The sequence below is a fragment of the Zingiber officinale genome, chromosome 4A, assembly GCF_018446385.1.
Source record: "Zingiber officinale cultivar Zhangliang chromosome 4A, Zo_v1.1, whole genome shotgun sequence".
Lineage (NCBI taxonomy): Eukaryota > Viridiplantae > Streptophyta > Magnoliopsida > Zingiberales > Zingiberaceae > Zingiber > Zingiber officinale.
Genome location: NC_055992.1, coordinates 158312379 through 158333535, shown reverse-complemented (window position 1 = coordinate 158333535; position 21157 = coordinate 158312379). Strand labels below are relative to the sequence as shown.

The 21157-nt window shown below is 35.1% G+C and overlaps 1 protein-coding gene across 1 annotated transcript; it reads left to right on the top strand.

Moving 5' to 3' along the window:
* The first annotated feature begins 765 nt into the window (after window positions 1-765).
* LOC121971890 (actin-related protein 4-like) lies at window positions 766-20843 on the top strand. Its single transcript, XM_042523390.1, has 20 exons — window positions 766-989; window positions 1087-1178; window positions 1854-2009; window positions 2079-2149; window positions 8280-8360; window positions 9112-9172; window positions 9311-9360; window positions 10728-10782; window positions 15646-15723; window positions 15813-15866; window positions 16528-16581; window positions 16672-16732; window positions 17059-17110; window positions 17259-17325; window positions 18136-18195; window positions 18281-18343; window positions 19279-19341; window positions 19776-19840; window positions 20248-20316; window positions 20553-20843. The coding sequence occupies exons 1-20, from the start codon at window positions 977-979 to the stop codon at window positions 20596-20598; spliced, it is 1311 nt and encodes a 436-aa protein (XP_042379324.1). The 5' UTR covers window positions 766-976; the 3' UTR covers window positions 20599-20843.
* The last annotated feature ends 314 nt before the right edge of the window (window positions 20844-21157 follow it).

The window sequence follows — 21157 nt, the reverse complement described above, 5'->3', positions numbered from 1 at the left end:
AAAAATGAGATCGGTCAACCGAACCATTAAAGATTAGTTAATGTCAGAGATCGAGCCAGCGTCAGACTCTAGCCAGGAAAGGATGGGAGCTGGTTCGGTCGACCGAACAGATGGATCAGTCGACCGAACCTCCATCACACCTATAAAATGAGGCTCGAAGTTTGAGGCCAGAATAAAAATTCTGATTATCAAAAAGGTTCTTTTCTGCCTGTTGCTCGTATTCCAAGCCTTCATTAAGCTAAGCAAACTACTTCGTTCAAAAGCACCGACCGTGCCTCAACCCTTTTTTATTACTGTTGGTACATTTCTTATTGCACTTAATTTCATATAAGATAGTAGAATTGTTACTATCTTATATTTTTGTAACTGTATGATCTGTTTTTTCTGAAGGATTTCAGAAAGAAGAGTTATAACGATTTGTAAGAAGAGTTGTAACTGTGCGGTCAAGGGCTACGGACTTTCGAGTAGGAATCGAGCTAGGCTCTGAATGAAGTAAACAGACTTGTCTATTCTTTTTCACTGTGCACGACTCTATACTATAGTTATGATCGAATCATAAATATCAACTTGATATTCTTTTACTGCACCATCGGGGGCTTCAAACTAAATTAAAATCGTTGGGTCGAGGGATTGTCTTTCGGATTTGTGGAAGGCTGTTATAATTTGGAAAGTATCGTGGCTTTGGAACATTAATATCCCGGAAAGGTAATGGAAGGGTTTTCGAGAAGGTTTTTCCAGAGAAATTAGAGACGTTATCGACATACTATTAATAAGAATTTCATATCGGCAAAGACAACTGAGGTCCCAAAAGACTTAAAACCCTCCCACGTTTTAAAAAACCCGCGGGGTCATTCTGCCCAATTGCTCGAAGAACTTCTCGATCCCTCTTCTGCTACTCCGGCGAGCTCTGTCTTGTCAGCTACGCTTCCTGGGTGTCGACTCCAAGAGCTAGGGTTTCTTCTCCTCTGCAGGAATCATGTACGGGGGCGGTGAGTTTCACTAAACTTGTCCTCCACCGAAACCCTAGCCCGAGGATCTGTCATGAGGCGGCGTGGTTTGAACTCTTTTTTGGCATTTCATTTGCAGACGAGGTCTCGGCGATAGTTCTGGACTTGGGCTCCTACACATGCAAGGCTGGCTACGCCGGAGAGGACTCCCCGAAGGCCGTTTTTCCATCTGTAAGTGTTTACGGTAGCTTGTTGTTTTGAATTTTAATTAACATTTTTTTTAATCTATTAGGTTTTACGAAATCTATCATTTTGTTCCTGGTGCTACGGTATACTATTTATTTTGGAAAGCGAGAAACAAGAAAGTTCTTCGTTCCACCAGTTCAAGTTGCCAACACTGAAGAGTTCGTGTTGTAGTCATTTTGTTGCTGTTGGTTTTCAAGACAACTAAAAACAATATTTGAGATAACTAGTGGCCGTGCATTCAAATCTGGTTGGGAAACAATTGTTGGGGTAACAAATATACAGAGATTCAACTTTGTGGCATTTAAATAGACAGAAAAAGAAGCCTTTTGGGCTAAATGGTGGTCGAGAGGGAGACATGTTCTCCAATTTGGACAGATCTCCGGACAATAACCAAGGGTGTTGATGTTCTGGATACGTATGGTTTTAATCTTGCTCATTGTATCCTTCTCTAGGAGACAAGTTCTGACATTAGTGGAGAATACACATAACATTGGGATCTTAAGTTTGATGCAGTATTCACGTAATTGGTTGAGAATAAAAATTGTTCACTGCTTCTACTATGTTTTCCTTTATATTTTACAAGGTTATTGTTTGCTCATACAATTCTTTTATGCGGGAATTTTACTACTACATATTTACTTCATTGACTTGTTTGTGAAGGTTGTTGGATCAATTGATCAAGTGGGAGTTGTTGATGAGGTTAAACCCGAGAAAGACTCCGAAATCACGTATGATTCTAAAAATGCTGACAAGACAAAGACAAGGAAGCTATACGTAGGCTCCCAAGCCTTAGGGTATAGACGTGATCAAATGGAGGTTAGGTCATATGTTGCTCTTTCAATAAAAAGTTATTTCTTAGATGTTTATTGATTTTTGTTGATTTAGGTGATATCACCTTTCAAGGATGGAGTTGTAGATTGGGATATTGTTGACAATATATGGAATCATGCATTCAGGTGAAATAACCAAACTTTGTAGAGTGATTTACTATAAAACATTGCTTAAATGTGATCATATCCCTTTATCAATCCTTACTTGCATTTATTATTATTTATTTATTTATTTTTGTTAACTTTAGTAATTTTCAAGTTTCTGGTACTGTGCTGCCTTAAATCAAATTTTGAGCTGTTTTGAGGTTGGATAGCTACAAAAAAAAAATGCATCTAGAGGGCCTAGGTCAAAGAGATGATATAGATTAAGAATTTAGAAATGCTTGTAAAAGAAGTGATTGAGAGATTCCCCTCGAGATTAAGGAACATTTATTCAACTTTGCAGTTACTTATTAGATGTGCTTACCCATCTTTCTCTTGCACACTGTAGGTGGAGCAAGGTTATTATGGATCATGAGAGCATATTGTGAATCGAGAAGAACACAATGCACTCTCTCGATTAACATGACCCTAAACTTGTCCTTCCTACAACTAAAAAGAAATTCAAGTGCTGTGGTTAGTGGAGCCCCAGGGCAATAGTGCAATGGTTAGACCCTTCAGCGGATTATCAAGGGATCTAAGGTTCGAATCTCAGCTGCGGCACACCAGGGGATTTTCCTTTCAGTGAGAAGTGGGCCTAAGAATGTTGGCTGTCTGGATGGGCTACCATTAGCGCTTTTTGATAATATTTATCCTGGTGGCCGGTGAGAAATTTTATGGGGCTAAGCTGGTCACCTCAGGATTAGCTAGTTCGAAGAATTGGTGACAACTATAAAAAAGTGTTGTAGTTAGTGACTTGATTAAACCGTGTAACATTGAATACTAAATAATAATATGTTTATTACAAAATAAATAAACAATCTAGTCTTATTGAGTTATCTATAGTGAAAATATAATTTTAATATTTGTTATAATCTTATTTATTTTTATTATTTTTATCTTAATATATATTTCATTTTTTTGTATATTATATTAACAATAATTAGATATCTAACTGACATAGAACAAGCAATCTTCTTAATATTTTAGAACATTTATTGTAATTTCATATATGCAATAATTATATTATATTTTATCTCTTTTTTTTTATTTTTTTTTCACCAATTACGATTTCAATAATACTACCAATCTGATGCAACTGATATTTTGGATTCTTTTATCCAATGTCAATACCAATCTTGACAATCATGTACAAGGATATGTATTCTATTGGAGAATTCATTAGTTTCCAACTATTCACCAAGAATGGAGTGCACTTTTCTGTTGTGAATTCTCTAGGTTTGAATAGAGGTGCAGAACAATCATTGATTAGAACATTTTTATTTTTTTACAAATCTTTCAGCTTTTCTTTTGAGGTAAACCCGACAGCTCTTATGTGATCACCAATAAAGGTAAAGAACCATCAAGAATTTGGCAAGATTTTTGATACGAGAGGGTCCTCCTCATATGTCACTATGGATTAGGGAGAAGGGATGAAACTCTCTATATGGTTTCACAAGGAACGATATGCGTTTGTGTTTAGCTAACTGATAAAATTGAAATTAATAGATTTGGAAACAAGTGTTTAAGAAAGTGGAAATAGGGTGGCCAATGGTGCTATAACATTATTTCAATCATAGTTCAAACAAAAAAGGAGTTACTTTGAACTGTTGTAGCTTGTTTAATTACACAAGCATCAACCTCAAAGTAGCAAACAACATATTCTCTAGCATTGCCAATCATCCTCACTGATCTTCCCTCCTGAATTTTATAAGCTGCAGAGAATTTAGCCATGCAAGTAAGTTTGTGTATCATCTTTCTAATATAAACCAAATTATAGGCTAAATTTGGTATGCGTAGCAAGAATTTGAGACAATTGTTTTTGATAGGTTTATTGAATCTTGCCTGCCATACAAGTGAATGTTTCATTTGCTATTTAAGTCTGGGATTTACATGACAAGGGGTATAAGCGTAAAATATTTCGAGGGTTATGTGTCAGCTACAGAATCAAATATCCAAAGAATTTTATTTTTGGCATGAAGAGTAATTGCCTTCATGAGCAAAATTGTTGACTGTTGTGCTTAATTATTTCTTGTCAACTGGCTCAAGAAGCTTGTGGTGTTGTTCTAGTTGGGCCCTCTTTAGAAATACCCTCAAAGACTCACTGTCAGTACTAGGTTCCCCAGTTTCCTCCATATACGGCTGGTAACCTTTGCTATCTAGCTTGTGGTTTATGATTTGTAATGTTGATGTTCACCTAAGGATTCTGAAACCACTTTCCCAAAACTCACTTATCATCAAGAAGGGAAGAAATGGGTGACACACTGCTCTGATATCATGAAACTAATTTTTGGAGAATGATCCCCCCTCCCCTCCCCAAAACTCACTCATCATCAAGAAGGCAAGAAGGGAAGAGATGGGTGACCCCCCCCAAAACTAAGTTAGTAATCGCGATAAAGTATCAGCGAGAGAAAATTAGCACTGTCTTTAATATGTTCCGACTGAATTTTAAGTCCTTTATTAAGAATGACATCTGTAAATTTTATCCAACGTTTAGAGCCTAATCCTTTTCTCACTTCTTTTATCTGTTGGCTATATTTTACAATAGTCTCACAATCAGTACTTATAGTAATTTCAGGCTTATTACAAATAAACAACAGGAAAGCTTCTAAATAGTAAATTACTGCTAGTAATTCAAAATCTAAAGATGTAAGTTTGCCCTTTTCTTTATATTTTCCTGATGCATATCTATACAATTGTTCTGAAATTTTTGGATCATACTTAGATCTTTTACTAAATAAAGCTCCTCCCCATCCTGTTTCACAGCCACCTGTTTCAATGACTAGGTAATTAGTGTCTAAGGGTAAAGTTAACTGGGTAATTGGTAGACCATTACTTTGATTTGTTTTACTAAGTCAATATCTTGTTGATTAAAATATCTTTGTCCTGTTTGAGATGTTTTATTATACAAGGGGCCACTAATTTTTGCAATGTCTTTTAAATAGGGTCTTGCATAATTGAGTAATCCTAAGAAAGATCTAAGTGTTTTATGTCTTCCATTTTATCCGGAAATTCTAGGATTTTGCTGGTGATATGAGCTTGGAGTGTTATCTTTCCTTGACCGATAAGACTGCCTAAGAATTCAATGTAAGGAACGACTAGTTTTATTTTTCTTCGAGAGACAATTAAACTATATTTTTCGAACAAATTAAATATCATGTGTAAATGTGCATAATGTTCTTTTGTTTTAGAAAATACCAGAATATCATCAATGTATACAGGTGAAGTTAGTAACAGGTCTAAATATGTCATCTATTTTTCTTTGAAAGACTTGAGGGGCAACTTTTAACCCAAAAGACATGATATTTAGTTTACAATAAACTTTATCTTTTTCTCAATATTTAGTGGGATTTTCGCTAAGAATTTCTATTTTTTCAAGTCTAGAAATGACAGCATCTAATGTGTCTTTCTTACTAAGTAATGTATTTAAATAAGAGGGTTTAAAGCAATCTTGATAGTAAGTATCTGGTTTAGAGATAAAATCCAAGTCTTCTATGTCTTCACTATAATTGTCTTCGGGGCTCCAAGAGCTAAGTCTATCTAGTTTTCCTGTAGTGAAAGCGTAACCTTAGGGACCTTAGGTGATGAAGAAAAACTAGGGTTACAGGGACACGGTGACGAAGATGAATTAGGATTACAACATTCAGCAGGGGGGCTCCACCACGCGACCCAGCGCTGACCTCTGAAGGATAAGCAGAAAGAATAGGAGAAATAATGGGAGTAGAGAGAAAAATAGCATAATCTTTAGTAAGTAAGAGAGCATGGTCCGGAGAAATAAGGAAATTAAGACCACGGATTAAAGGAATAGATTTATGAGGCATAGGTCGAGTCCACAGTTGTGGCAAGGTTAATGGAGGACTAAAAACACCGCAATTAGTATAAAATCTAAGGTGAACATTCTTCACAAACTTGTGACAGCTTAATTGTTGACCATCAAGTTAGGTGCTCAGAAGAGGAGTATTGGTGGTCTTAATAAGGGTAGGAGGAAGAAAAGAAAGAAGCAAAGCTTCATCTATAGTAGAGGTTGTGGTGTCATTGTCTAAGAAAGTATGTAAAGTGAATTCATGTCCTTGGATATTGAGGGTACATTGGACCCAAATATCAATAGTGAGTCTTGTATTACAAATATTAGGAGTTTGAATAAAAACGAATTCTGGGTTTGGTGGTTCTTCTAGAATAAGAGGACTTTTACCTTTATCCAGATAAGGGTCTTGAAGATAAGTCGAAGGATTTGGTTCATCTGGTGGAGATGGGCCTTCTTTGAGTAAATTCGGTTTCTAAGAGATTAAGGCGGGTTTCTAGAATAGAAACACGGGATTCTAATAAAGTGAAATAACTAAGAAATTTCTGAAAAAAAAGAAATAAAGCAACTATCTTCTACCAGGTATCAGAATGATTTGGAACATTTTCTTCCAAATAAGATCATTCGGAATATCTTCTTCATATAGAATGATTTGGAATATCTCATCCAAACATTCTAAAAGGTGAATATTTCTACAAGAGGCACAAGAGAAAGGCAAGTTAAATGATTGAAATAATAAGATTATTCAGATTTCTTTTAATGGGTTTGGTTTGCTGCTAGTAACCAACTCAAATATTTTGACCTAACCCTAGTTTGAATGTCTAAAACTTGTTGAATGAAGTAAAATTTCAAACCAAAGACTGAATTTACAACACACTAAAAGCTTGTCGTCTTCGGATCCCCTAAAATTATCCCTCAATTTTCTCCACAAATTACTTATAGTTTACTATTTTAACAACCAAGAACATCACCGTACGAATTAGAGCCTCAAATGATACAATCTCTCATCTCAACTAACCTGATCGTACATGATTTCAGGCATGCAATAAGTTCATAACAAATGTTAGTCAACCATTGACAGAGTTACGATCCAATTGACTGTTCGCTCAATGGCACAATGACGACCATTGACCTCTCTGCTGTTGCATAACCCAGCATATATCCAAGCCTCTCTTCCACTGCATACTTGCTCAATAATCACCAATTACAAGATTGATAATATAAAAAATAGGAAGTTTTGGGTAAGTCATATTATTGTTTAAGGATCACATAGGGATAGGTTACCTATTTACCAATATTGTTGGGGATAGCGTATTCGTTTCCTGTTAGGTAATGATTTGGCCTATAAAAAAGTCCCAATCTCTCTTGTTAATAAATTTCAGTTTTTACTAGAAATATGGCATCAGTATAAAACCAGTCAAGAGTTTTTCAATCTAAACACTAATTGACAAATCTGAACTCTAAGTAAACAAAAGTCATTACCATAGTGAACCCTATGACTCAAGCAATGAATCTAACAAACACCAATAAATACAAATCAAGGATGAGGCATATCAGAACCTTGCACTCGTTCAAAGCCTACAAATCCTGAATCGGAAAATTTGAGCACAAGTATGCTAAATTGCAACTTAATTAATCCTCTCCATTGTTGGCACTTTTGAGATCATTACTGTTATCTTTTCAAAAATTGGGTCTTCTGAAAGCATGATTTTGATCCTCCCCTACACCTTGTCTCAATCATCCCAAGGGTTACACACTTCTCAAAACTCCTACTGGTTGCCCCTTGCTCGGCCATCATAAGATCCATAATGTAGTTCCCTCGATCTGCATAGTTCTAGCACCACCACACAGTCCTTTGCCAAATGATTGAGGGAAACGATTGTTGCTGTTGATCGTCTAAGGATTGCTATAGGCTTGCAATCTCTCTATTCTCTCAATAGAAGAATACATGAGAGATGAGGGTGGCAACAAATCAATGACACTCCCAAACTTCAGTGCATCAAAATTCAGTGATTTGTCCCCAAAGCCAGTGAATTATCTCCAAATTAAGCCCCATTTGAGGCTCAGATCTAGTCCAAACAAGCCTCATCAAACCATAACTTGATAAAACTCTCAGTGAAATTGAGCCCATTTGAATCTTAATTCAACGCAATAAGTTCCATTAGGTCTAATCTTATCAGTTCAAGGATTCACTCAAATCCTAGGTCACATTTTGTTACAATTTAATTTAAATTCAAATTCAGGTCATATTATCTTGAGCAGAATATTCCTTCCTATTTGGAAACTACATGGTTTGTTATGTTGCCACTTTTCCAGGGAATGCCTTCTAATTGATCCAAAGGAGCATCCCATGCTGCTTGCAGAACCATCATCAAACACTCCCCAGCAAAGAGAGAAGTAATTTTCTCCATCTACTCTCGAACATATTTAACTAGATATATGCACAGTTCAAGATTTAAATTTTTAATACTTTTTGTATTAATTTTTTTCCTTTGCCGTATAAAAAGACAATTGAAGTTGTGTATTACCTGATGCTGGATCTTATGTTTCTTGGGCTCAAAATTCATGCTTTCATTTATTATTTTACCCTTGGGGTTGCCGTCACATACTCACATGTATGCCAGAGTCAATGATCTCAAAATGTAAGGTGTTGGATATGTTACAATGTATCTTGCTAATCTGTTAATTGGTATCTTCTTTGCTTATGCGACTATTTTCCTACAACTGCATTGAATCCAATTTATGCCTTCTTGCATCCCTGTTGTTCTTTTTTACTTGTGCTACTGGTTATGTACTTATGTTATTATAATTGTTACAATACTCTTCTTTATTCTTATAAGATAAACCACTCTTCTTGGAAAGAGCAAATATTCATGAATTTGGAATTAGAGAAAAATTATTTCATAGGATAGTTAGACACCAGGGAGTAGCATTTCAAGTCCATTAATTGTAATTTAAGATGTGTTTTCTTTCATCGGGGTTTGTGTCTTGGTATCTTGTTTTTATTTCCTAAAACTTAGCATCTTTTTTTTATGTCCTAAAACATCTGTGTGCTGTAGGGTGCTTCAAGTCTTTGATGAACATTTGGTCCTAACAGAAAACATGTTTTCTATTTGGTTGTTCTAACTTGTGTGGTTTTAACTTGCAGGGCAGCAGAGCTTATGTTTGAGAGTTATAAAGTTCCTGCTTTATTTGTTGCAAAAAATGCTGTATGATTTTGCCCCTTCCTTTCTTACAAATAAACAGTCTCCATTTCCACTTGAAGTTTCTCTTCTCTGTTTTTTGGTTGTATATATGGATTGAGCATTGTTATTCATTTTTCATGCTACTGAAAATGGCACTTCCAGGTTCTTACCTCTTTTTCTTCTGGACGTGCTACATCTTTGGTTGTTGACAGGTAAACCTGCACCAAATATTATTTATTTCTGCATTTTTCTTTCTTCAATTGAAATTTTACAGATCCATTGATCAATACTCATAATAGATATGTTATTATGTTAGTATCTAGGCCGTACATGTGGAGATTTTGATTTCTTTTTCCCAGGTTACTAATGTATTTTAGTTGTTATATTATGCACTATGGGAAAGCTTGTGAGTAATTTATCTGAACTGTTCTGTGAATGTTACTGGAATGATAGTTTTTTTGCTTTATGATCAGAATGTTAGTAGTCGAGTCAAAGCTAAAAGCTTTTGAGTGGTAGAGGAAGATTGGAAACTATAGAATGTTCCACATAATTAAAAATCTAAATGACATTGACATCAGTAATGATATGACCTTTTATTGAATTCAATGACTGTTAAGGTTGTTTCCAAGTGTGGGAGGTGTTGTTTTGTTACTAATGTTGATGTGTTAAGAATTCTGGCACTCGGGAACAAAATCCAATATATTGATGCCATGAGGATGTTGTCTTCTGTAAAAAAAGCAAGGAGTAGTCCTGGTTAAAAGAATAATACTCAAGTGTAGTAATAAATATTCATAACTAAAAAAGAGATTAATCAGACTAGAAAAAGATCTTAATGAAATTGGTGAATTTTTAATTTGCTTTGAGTTTTAATAAAAACATGAATATAATGTGCTATGATGGATTATGATTTATACTGTAAATGATTCCCTCTCCCTGGTAGGACAAGGTGTCCTGTAATATTGTTCACTTTCTACTATAAGTAACCAAAAAGTCATGGAAAACATTTGATTATGCATAATAGTCGCCCTTGATAGTTATTAGTTGAACGTTTGTGTATGATGACAAAGGAATATCCTGATTCACTGTATTCTCAAGTCAGTTAGGTGCAGGTTAACAGAGTTAAAAAGGAAATAGAATTTGTACTCAATATCATGAGAATAATGACACCCATTTTATATATATGAGACTCCGCCATCATCTGGTACCTAATAATTAATGTGGGACTAATAATTAACTCTCTCCACAAGCTGAAATATAGAAATATATTATTTTAGCTCAATTTATTATGATACTTGATAAAGACTTTGAAGACACTAATTCAGTAGTTGAAAATCCCATAAGTTTCTTACTCAGTAAATTTCACCATTTGTACAATTTGTTTTGGATGATTTCTTTCATATCTTTAAAAAATCTCCATTTTGTAAAACCATGTTCTTTTAGAAGTGGCTTTCGCAATGCAATTTTGAGTCTTTAGGTGACAGTCTGTTTGTTTATTGGTGCTTCTTGTTGATTATAGAAAACTGCTAACTCTCTCTATCATGTTTTCTTGTGACAATTTGTGTTTGTGTTCTTTGCTTAGTGGTGGTGGGTCCACAACTGTAGCTGCTGTGCATGATGGTTTTGTGCTCCAAAAGGTTACTTTCTGCTTATTATGGTACCTTCTTATTTATAATGCTGAAGAGACAAAGGCCTCAGGCAATTATCAAACTAAGTAAATTGTTCTTTTGGATTTGTAATCAATCAAAGATCAACTTTCAAGGGATTGTTTCCCCCTAAGATATCTGGTTTTTTTTGAAAAAGTTACTGGAAGAATGATTTAGTTACCACCTTTAAAAGGATGGATCATGGCCGCATCTCTAATATTTCCTTTCTATATAATACAACCAGCCAGTAGCCTACTATTTTCTCTCGGCTTCTCTTTAAACATTTTATTGCTTTGGCTATTCTTTTGTTTGCATCTTGTTGAAGACTAGTTTGTAATGTTGTAAATATTGGGCTCATTTGCAAAGCGTAATATGATTGATATCGGTGGATGGGGGTACCTTGGGTTTATTGACCCAAAAATTTCCCTCATATAGTATAAGATCCATAAACCTCTTTCATTGCACATCCCAACCACTTTGCTTCATTTCTAGTGAATCTCTCAGCTGCTGAATTCAATTAGACATTGGGGTTGTATTGGCAGGTTTGGCTTATTTCTGCTCTTGACTCTATTGTTTGTTAGCTTCTGGATCTATTCCATCCTGATGACTTGTTCATATTTATGAGCGGAGTAGGCGATTCCTTACCCAGCAACCTCTGCCTCAGCAAATTTTGAAGACCTCCTAGTTATCAGTAGATCTATCGCTTATCATCTGCAGTAAGTATTGCTGTATTGCTTCTGCTCCTCTCTGGTTCATTTCTGTTCTTATCACTCAGGTTGGAACATCTCTACTTTCTCTCTTCTAGTGAGTCAATCTGCTCTCCTTAGAGCAACAACCCTTCCCTCTGCTCCCCCTTTGACCTGAAGGACTTACCAACAACGACCACTCTCGGCAGCAGATCCTCCTCTGGGCAGTGTTCCTTTTCTTGCTCACTGCACCACTCCCTTCTTCAGAACATCACCTTCTTTCTTCTCAGTGGGTATTAGTCAAATGGAGAGCTCTTTTGTTACTAGTTTTGGAGGGTTTCCTAATCTTTTTCTGCTCTTGGAAAAACCCTCTGCCTCCTTTCTATGCTTGTTGCATCTCTGCACAGTGCCATCTCATTCCTCCTGTCTGTCAGCTAGTGCTGGTTCTCTGTTCACTGCCTTGCTGTCTTTTGTCCAGCTGTATCATTTGGTCCAATTACTTAACTGCACCTTGTTGAGTGAAGGCTTCAACCACCACTGCCATCCAAGTCTAGCACTATAAGGGGGTGTTTGGTTTAGGGAATAGGAGTGGGGAATGAGAATGAGAATCATTGATTGTCATTGTTAATGTTTGGATTATAGGAATAGGAATACAAATAAGGGAATGAATCCTTGAAATTGGATAATAACTCATTCCCATGTACCTCCCCTTCAATGAGCCATTATCCTATTTTCATCAATCAAAATATTCCTTTATTCCAAAAATACCCTTGCCCTAAAACTAAAATTTTCTCCCTTAATATCAAATATATTTATTTATTTTTTCTTTCATATCACTTCTCTCTCCTTGTTCTCTCTCATCATATTTTCTCTCGCATCATTTTATCACACACTTTCTTTTTCTTATCACACTCTCTTTTGTCTTTTTTTCTCATTACACTTTCTCTCTCATCATACTTTCTCTCTCCTCAATTTCTTCCACCGCACTCTCTTCCTTCTTTTTTTCTCATCATACTCTCCCATCACACTCTTTTCTTTTTTTTTCTCATCACACTTTCGCTCTCATCACACTTTCTCTTTCCTCAATCTCTCTTGTCACACTCCTTCCTTTTTTTCCTCAACATACTTTCTCCCTCATCATACTTTCTCTCTCCTCAATTTCTCCCATCACACTCACTGTTCTCTTTTTTTCTCATCACACTCTCTCTCATCATACTTTCTCTCTCACCATACTTTTTCTCTCCTCAATCTCTCTCATCACACTCTCTCTTATCATTTTTTCTCATTACATTTTCTCTTTTCATCCTCTCTCATCATACTTTCTTTCACATTATATTTTCTCTCTCATCTTCTCTCATCATGCTCTCTCCTATCACACTCTCTTTTCTCATTTTCTCTCATCACACTTTCTCTCTCTTCATTCTTTCTTATCACACTTTCTCTCTCATCATTTTCTTTCATCATATTTTTTTCTCACATTCATCTTTCTCTCACATCTAATTTTTTCTGTTATTTTTCTTTAAGGGTAAAAAAGAAAATTTTGATTTATTCCGATAGAAAATATGCAACTAACAAAACATTACTTTTAAGAGTGATATCCATGCTCATACCCATTCCACAATACAATGATTTCCATTCCGATTCCTATTTCTAGGAAAGAACCAAACACCCCCTAAGTTTATTTAAGACTTCTTGTGATGTTTTGTTTCAACTCTTCCTGGTCTTCTTTGAACCTTTCTAGCAACACATTGCCTTCCCTTTTACCTCATGGTCCTACTACTCTACGTCATTTGCAAAAGTCATGCGCTCATTATGTGCTTCCTTCTCTGTAATGTTTGAGGTAGCACTACAAGCATGACTTAGACTAAGCAATAAGGTTGTCTTAGCAAGTCCTCTACCATTAATTTACCAGTCGAGGAGTATTTATGTTTCCTTTAATTGTAGGCTTATCGTAATGCACCTTCCAATATTTATGACTTCCTTGGTCTGTGAGGGTAACTTTGTTGTTTGCATGACCTGCATGATTGGGTCAAATATGATCTTCTGTTCTTCATGGTTAAGTTACTGTCTTCCCTTTCCTTTTGATGCAACATTTGGTCTTTTTCCATGTGTATCCAGGTGCATTTGTTCAATTTTCATATATAGGATGCAATCACTGTTATTGTTACTTTTCTGAGTTATGTGGAGTTTTCATTTCAATTTTATTGTATTTATGGATCCACCTCATTTTTCATGACCTCACATACCACACTCGAGGATATAGATGAAGTGCTTTTGTTTATTACATTTGTTAATTCGACCATCTTCTGCAGAATGATCAATACAAGAGATTTAACCATAATGTAGATGATCACAAGTTCAAACATATTGCAATGCTTGCTGTACTTTGATACCCTACTAAAATCTGTCATTGTCTTCAAAAATAGCTTCGATCTTGACCTTCCAATTACTCTTAAGGTACTTAGTGCTCAACCTCATATCCTCATTCTCATTACATTTTGTTAGAATTCCTTACCTTCACATTATTTTGTGGTTATCTACTTTGGGTTCTCTTAAAATTTGTAGACTATCACACATGCTCTATTTGAACTAAGGTGATGATAGGCTATGATAAGTACGCTCACATTGCTGTATTCTAGTGGTATCTAAGAATTTGTCACTCATCTTTTCTTTCTACCAAAATTTGTTCTTTGGCTAGAATATTGTTATTTTGGTGCCACACTATAGAGACTCCCCATTAGAATTGTCAATTGTACAAATGGTTCATGCTTCAACAATCGGGCCTACCACCTGATGTGGGTTCGTGTCGGTCCAAACTTGCACGGATTTTGACCGGATGCAATTTGTGGGTTGAGTCCGACCTGCTATATTTCTATGTGAATATGAATATTAAATATTTTTAGTAATATCAAATAATCATTTTATCAATATTTATTTTTAATTTTAAAAGTTTCCTCCCAAATTTTTAGTAATTTTTAAAAATAATGTAAAAAGTTAAATATTAAAAAAATTAGATTTGTGGTCTTGACCTATTCGGACTTGGCCCTACTCCAGCTAGCCTTTGCTTATGCAGGGTTGCGCCTGAGCAATTCAAGTTGTGCTGGACACCTGAATCAGCTTGAGTTGGATCTAGCTAGACACAAGTCCTCACAAGCTCAAGTAGTCTCCAGACATAAGCATAGCCCATTGACAATGTTAGTCTCCACATGCTTCAACACCCTTAAAAAGTGTGTCAAGTATCCTAGATCCTCTTCTACTTAGCTTTAGCTTGTTTACCTCTAAATATACTATACAATAACAACAACAACCAAGCCTTATCCCACTAGGTGGGGTCGGCTACCTCTAAATATACTATAGTAATAACAAATTCAATTGAATTAAAATTATGGAGCAGCAAATTACAATTGAACATCTTGGCTGACATACAAAATTAGTGAATGAGTCATGACAAGAAAATCTTTCTATCTTGACCAATTCTAAATGGGACACTTTAATCATATTTCTGAGATCATGAGATTGATAAATATTTCTTCTTGAAATTAGAATGTATTGTTTTGACCTAAGAAGTGGAACTATCAATTAATAGCATGTTTCCATCACATGCAGAAACTTGAATTTCTTCTAGAAAATCTGGTCATCATCGCAAATATAATGTAACAATGTAAATATGAGACTCATTTTAGTGTTGCATAATATAATTAATATAGGTGGATGGGGTTAGCATTTATTGATCCAAAACTTTCCATAATACATCTTTTATTTCTGAAACTTAAAAGGGATGTGGTTTAGTTTCTTTAGCCATACAAACTATTAAATATTTCTTTGCTCCAAATAATTCTGTACTTATGTAGGTTTTTCTCTACTGTTATAAGTAGCTTGTGTTTCAATTTTTGTTGGACATACCCTCCCATGTGGTGACCTGTTCAATTTCTACTTCTCTACATATGGCCGTGGGGCCGGCCGTGTGAGCGTATGACCTTTTGCATAAATTGTGTTTCAATTTTTGTTGGTTTTCTGAGGATTTTTGTTTTAAATTTTTCTACATGCAAAAACTGAGATCCTGTCATTAAATCTTTGCTGCCTTCTTAAAGTCACAAAACAATTTAGCATTGTCCAAATGTTCCCTAGTAGGGGTGCCTTCTTATGCTTTATTAACATGCAAATATAGGCTGTTTTGACATCCCCAGTTGGTGGTGAATTATTGACTGACTGCATGATGAAAAGCTTGGAAAGCAAAGGCACAACGGTGGGTTTGGAAAAAAGATGCCTCTCTGATGCATATTTTATCTTTCCAAATATTTAGATGCCTGCCATCATTATCTTCTTGTTTTGCAGTTAAGACCTAGATATTCATTTAAGAAGAAAGAAATACGCCAAGGAGAGTTTCAGGTATGCTGTCATAATCATGCTACTTGTTTAATTTGATCCTTGTCTCTTGTTCCTGTATGTTCATCCAAATCACTGCTAATATAGGATTGGACCAAGCTGAATGTCCAATCAAGTCAGCTTAGAGTTAATCTGCATTAAGTATAGTTTGGAACTAATACACTCTTGATTTGGCTCCAATTAATTTCTTATCTGTTGCTAGAATTCTTTAGAATCTGAAGTTGTGCTTTAGTTCAAACACTCCCTGAAGTTGAATAAGCCTTGTTAGTTTGAACTGTTCAATAGCAACTAAGAGTCAGAATCAAAGTTTCTACCTTTCTTTTTGATCGGAAATTTTATGAATGTCAAGTTAGCTTGTTTGGTTTGTGTTTTTTAAATAAAATTAGGAAATGAAATTTTAAGTATTATTAGCAATTATCTTCTACTGACCAAAATCATTCAAATATACAAAAGTAATACTTAGCGGCTGTTTATTTTTCAATGGTTTTCTATTGCCATTCCAGGTTTGAAGCTTATTTTCCTTGCATTCTGCAATTATGTATGACCATGGCCTATTAAACTTGTCCCTGCATCTTGCATAATGGTTTTTTTAAGAATGATTATCCGCGAAACTTGATCAATGTATTGAATTTTATTTTGCCCTTCATGTCTTGCATATGAACAGATCATTAATCTTGACTTTCCAAATACTACTGAAAGTTACAAGTTGTACTCACAGGTAATCTTCACTTTGTTGCTTTTTTCCTTCATTGGGCTTACTCAATCTTCTTGTTGGTGGATATTCTTGCTAATTTTTGCTGTTTGGCAGCGAGCTATTGCCAGCGATATTAAGGAATCTGTCTGCCGAGTTCCTGATACTGCTTTTGAAGGTAAACTCAGTTCACATTAGATTGGCAAGTGCTTCCTGGCAATCATAATGTATGAGATGTAATAGTTAACAAGCCTGTTAGGACATGGGACTTTTGCTCCATTTCTTTGCCCGGAACTGTAAGAGTTTTATGCTTGCATGGATTACAACTAATTATTTTAGTTTTGCGCATATGCTATTGATATTGTTTGTTTTCTGTTTGCAACATCCATTCTACTGTCTACTTATTTTTCCAGTGTTGGTGGCGTGCTCATGCACATAAGTTAAGGTGTTCTTTGTTCTTCAACAATGTGTATGGATAAGTTAGTTTTGTTGGTTCTTTTGCAGAAACTGCTTATGCAAATGTACCTATGACTTCTTATGAGCTTCCTGATGGGCAGTAAGTCCAACTGATATTTTCTTTGAATTCAGGATTTTGGTTTATAGGGACATGTTGCAGCTTATAGTTCTCTGTTTGATCTCTTCTTGTTTGAAGCCATATAATCACATACTTAGTAGTCTCTGCACTGCTTTGAATTGATTTTCAGGACTATAGAGGTTGGGGCAGATAGATTTAAGATTCCTGATATCTTGTTCAACCCATCGCTAGTGCTGGTAATGGCACGAAACTAGCAAATCTTTATTTTCCTTTGCAATGACTTTAATTGTGTTATGCACCAATCACCTCAACTGCTATAGTTTTTTTTTTAATATATCTTTGCTGGAATATTGAGTTTGCTAAGTGTTCTCATTGATCATCTCCTCTCTTAGTGTTAATCATATGATTGATAAAAACTTCTCATAGTAGATTTCAAGGACATTAGCTATGGGCCTACTAATGTGTGATACACATTATTATCGATTCCTTGTATTAGGACCTGAAGAAATCTAAATGTTACAGCCTTATAGGTACATCTAGGTCATAAAACCTAAAGAAAACAAAAAACAAATAGTTGTGTCTTCTTTGAAAACAAAGCATCAGTAGAATAAAGAGAAGATACAACACTGATGCAAAGAATGGCTTCAAGTTTTTTAGGCGCCCAAAACATTTCAAGTACATCTAGTTGTGTAAAATACTGTACATTTAATGATGATCATTCTCAAGTGATCATAGTTGATTAAGTTCAGTGCCCCAAAAAGTTACTGTAAATAACATCTCAAATTCTCTTTTTATCATTTATAATTTGAGACAGGAAAAGTTGATGTAGTTAATGGTATCTTACAAGGTATCTTTGTTAACTTTGTATACTTTATGCTTTTCTTACATGCCTTTATTTCCATGGATTTGCATCTGATTCCAATTGTGTACAGATTTTTATTGCCAATTTGTGGACTCATTAAATGACTTCTCTTATTTGATTGGAAATCTATTCTTGAAGCTTGTTTGACTCATTTACTTTAATTCTTTTTTACATATGTGCTTAGACGATTCCTGGAATGGAGAGCTTTACCAGTTCTACTTCTGTTAGTGGGCTTTCACAAATGGTGAATTATTCTCATAAACATCTCTGGATTCTGACTTATTATTAAAACATTTTATTAAGCTTCTTTTCTCATTTTTGCCATCTAGGTTATTGAAAGCATAAACAGATGTGATGTGGACATCAGAAGGGAACTATTTAGCAGTATATTGGTAAAATATATGGCTATTCTTTGAAACTATTGGTCATTGATTTCTTTCTATTATAACATTTACATTTTGTCCTAGCTTTTTGCATTATGAAACCCTGTTTATCACTTTTACGTTAGTAGCTGATATTGGCTGCTAACATTATTGCAAATATCATATGTGATCTCTTTCTAATTGTTGTAGATCACCTGAGAAATAAAATGCCTATTGCCTTATAAATATTCCATGGATGAGAGTTGTGGAAATCCTTTGCAAACTGATAGAACAAGGAAATCTCTCCTGAAAATTACATCTTAAACATAGCATGGTAAGATCTATGTCAATTTATTTTGAAAAGGGGATACAATGAACCAAAAATAAATAAATTTGCCATCTCTAGTAGCCAAATTTTAGCTCAATTAACTCTTCAAATGCATTATATGTTAATGTACTTGGAACAGATCTTTTGAACAATCCAAGAGTATTGGCTAGTAGTTAATCTAGAATGCTTTCTACTTGAAGTTTGACTCAAGGATGATTGGTTAATATTTTTGACTGTTGAATTCCTCAATTAAACATAATGTCTTAATCAGTCTCCTTAACTGAGAATGTTGGCTAAGGTTGAAGTTACAGTCTGATTACTTGACCGTGGGATCCTAATGCAAGTTTATATGTGAAAAAGGTAAAGAACTTGTAGCCAAGTTGTCCTCCATCCGACCTTGATCTGAATGATGGATAACATTTTAGTTCACAAATCCTAGAAACTCAAAGCAATCAGAGCACAAATTATATCTTCCATTCTTCAGTCAATATTATACATATTCTAATGCTTGCATTGTCCATTCTTTGCAGTCAGTGTTATATCTTCTCTTTATGCTACTAATGCTTTACTTTCAAGGACCCTCCCACATTAATTATTTTTTCATTGTTTTGGATCAATTTTGATGTGCCTGTAACAGCTTGCTGGTGGCACAGCATCGATGCTGCAGTTGAAGGAACGTCTTGAGAAGGATTTGATGGAGGTAAGAAACATCAGCATCTGCCTCTAATTTTATTACTAGCAGTCTAGCACTACATAGATCCACTATCGGTAACTCTGACAGACTAGAGAATTTGACTTCCCAGAAAAACTTGCAAGCTTTTTCCAAGTGGTTTGTTTCTCATTCTATCCATGTTTAACTGTTTTGGGGTTTTCTTCATCTGCATGTAACTCTGTGCCTCTCAGATTATGTTCACTATGTACATTTTCAAGAAATTTAGTTAAATTTAGCCTACCCACAGGTCAGAATTAAATTTTTTGTTCTGAATCTTTTAGTACACAGCAAAAAAATGATTGCTTTATGTTGTCTAGGGAATTGGTAGCCTTATGTATTCTAGTGTTCTTAAAATATAATCTTGGAGACCACATCGCTAGTCTTCTGGGTTATAATTGTTCAATGTGTCACTGACATTGCAGGAAGCCCCTCAAGCCGCACGTGTTAAAGTATTGGCGAGTGGAAATTCAACCGAGAGGCGATTCAGGTTTGACTTTGCATCAATTCGGTTCATCCTCCCTATTATGGTGGTTTGTTTGTCTCCTAGAAGATATGCATATGACATCTATTAAAGCATTAAGAGAATGCGTACAAGTGTTAGTTGCAATTGTTCAGTGATTCTGGCTTTGAGATTCAACTAATTTAACCTTGTTTAACATGGACAGTAGATCATAGAATTTAGTGTTATATTCGGACGCCTTCGTTACTGTCCTACCTTTTTGTAATTAGTACTTCATCGCTTAATGTTGCTAATGTCATCATCGTTGTGTAATCGCTTCTAGTAGTCTGAACCATACAATTAGTATTATATCTGTAGGGCTTGTCTCCTCTAGATCTCATTGTATGTACGATAATTCCACATTTTAATCCTCAGTTTAATTGTTTGTAAATCAGTGTGTGGATAGGAGGGAGCATTTTAGCATCACTTGGATCATTTCAGCAAATGTGGTTCTCCAAGGCAGAGTAAGATTTGCTTTTTCATTAATTTGGCAATGCATTGTATACCTGGAAAATAGATGTTCTTGGCTAAAACTGATAGTTGTTAAAATTCCAATCATTCATTCTGTTTAAGCAATAGATGTTCTTAACCCAAGTGGGGAGGCACCTCAATTCTCCAAAAACAGATCGTCTTTAGCTCCGTCATACTTTATCATTTTGTCCTAATTACTACCACTTAATCATGAATATCTTTGCTACAGATACGAAGAGCATGGAGTTTCATACATCCAAAGAAGATGCCCTTAAGGTTGCAGGATTAGAGAATAGGTTTAGTCACGCTATCTATCTTTGTATTTCCCTTAATTTGCAGATTGTAAGTTCATCTTTGTATTTCCTTTCCACTTATCTTAATTTACCATTAATTTCATCGGGCCTCAAGAATTGTATTGTTCTCTTTGGCTCAAACTTTTCGTTTCAATTTGTTGTCTGTACTTCCAAATCCTTACAGTTGAGTTTGAAAGAGTAATGATTTTAGATGATTGTTGAAAGTTTGAGACTATTTTTGGTCATTTTGATTTGTGATAAGAATGGAAGTTGCATCAATAGATTTTCTTTTTCTGAGACTAAACATGCTTTGAAAATTTTATTTTAACAGACTATTTTGTTGTCAAAGTTTTACCTTCAAAAGTTGCATTCATAAAATGTTGGAACAAAGCTCACACACACACAAAACTACCAGTATTCCAATGATCTAAACTTTCCAAATGTCAATAGATATAGTCAACAAACTTTCCAATGATCTAAACTTTCCAAATGTCAATGATCTAAACTTTTCAAATGATATAAACGGGTGGTTGGTGAAAAA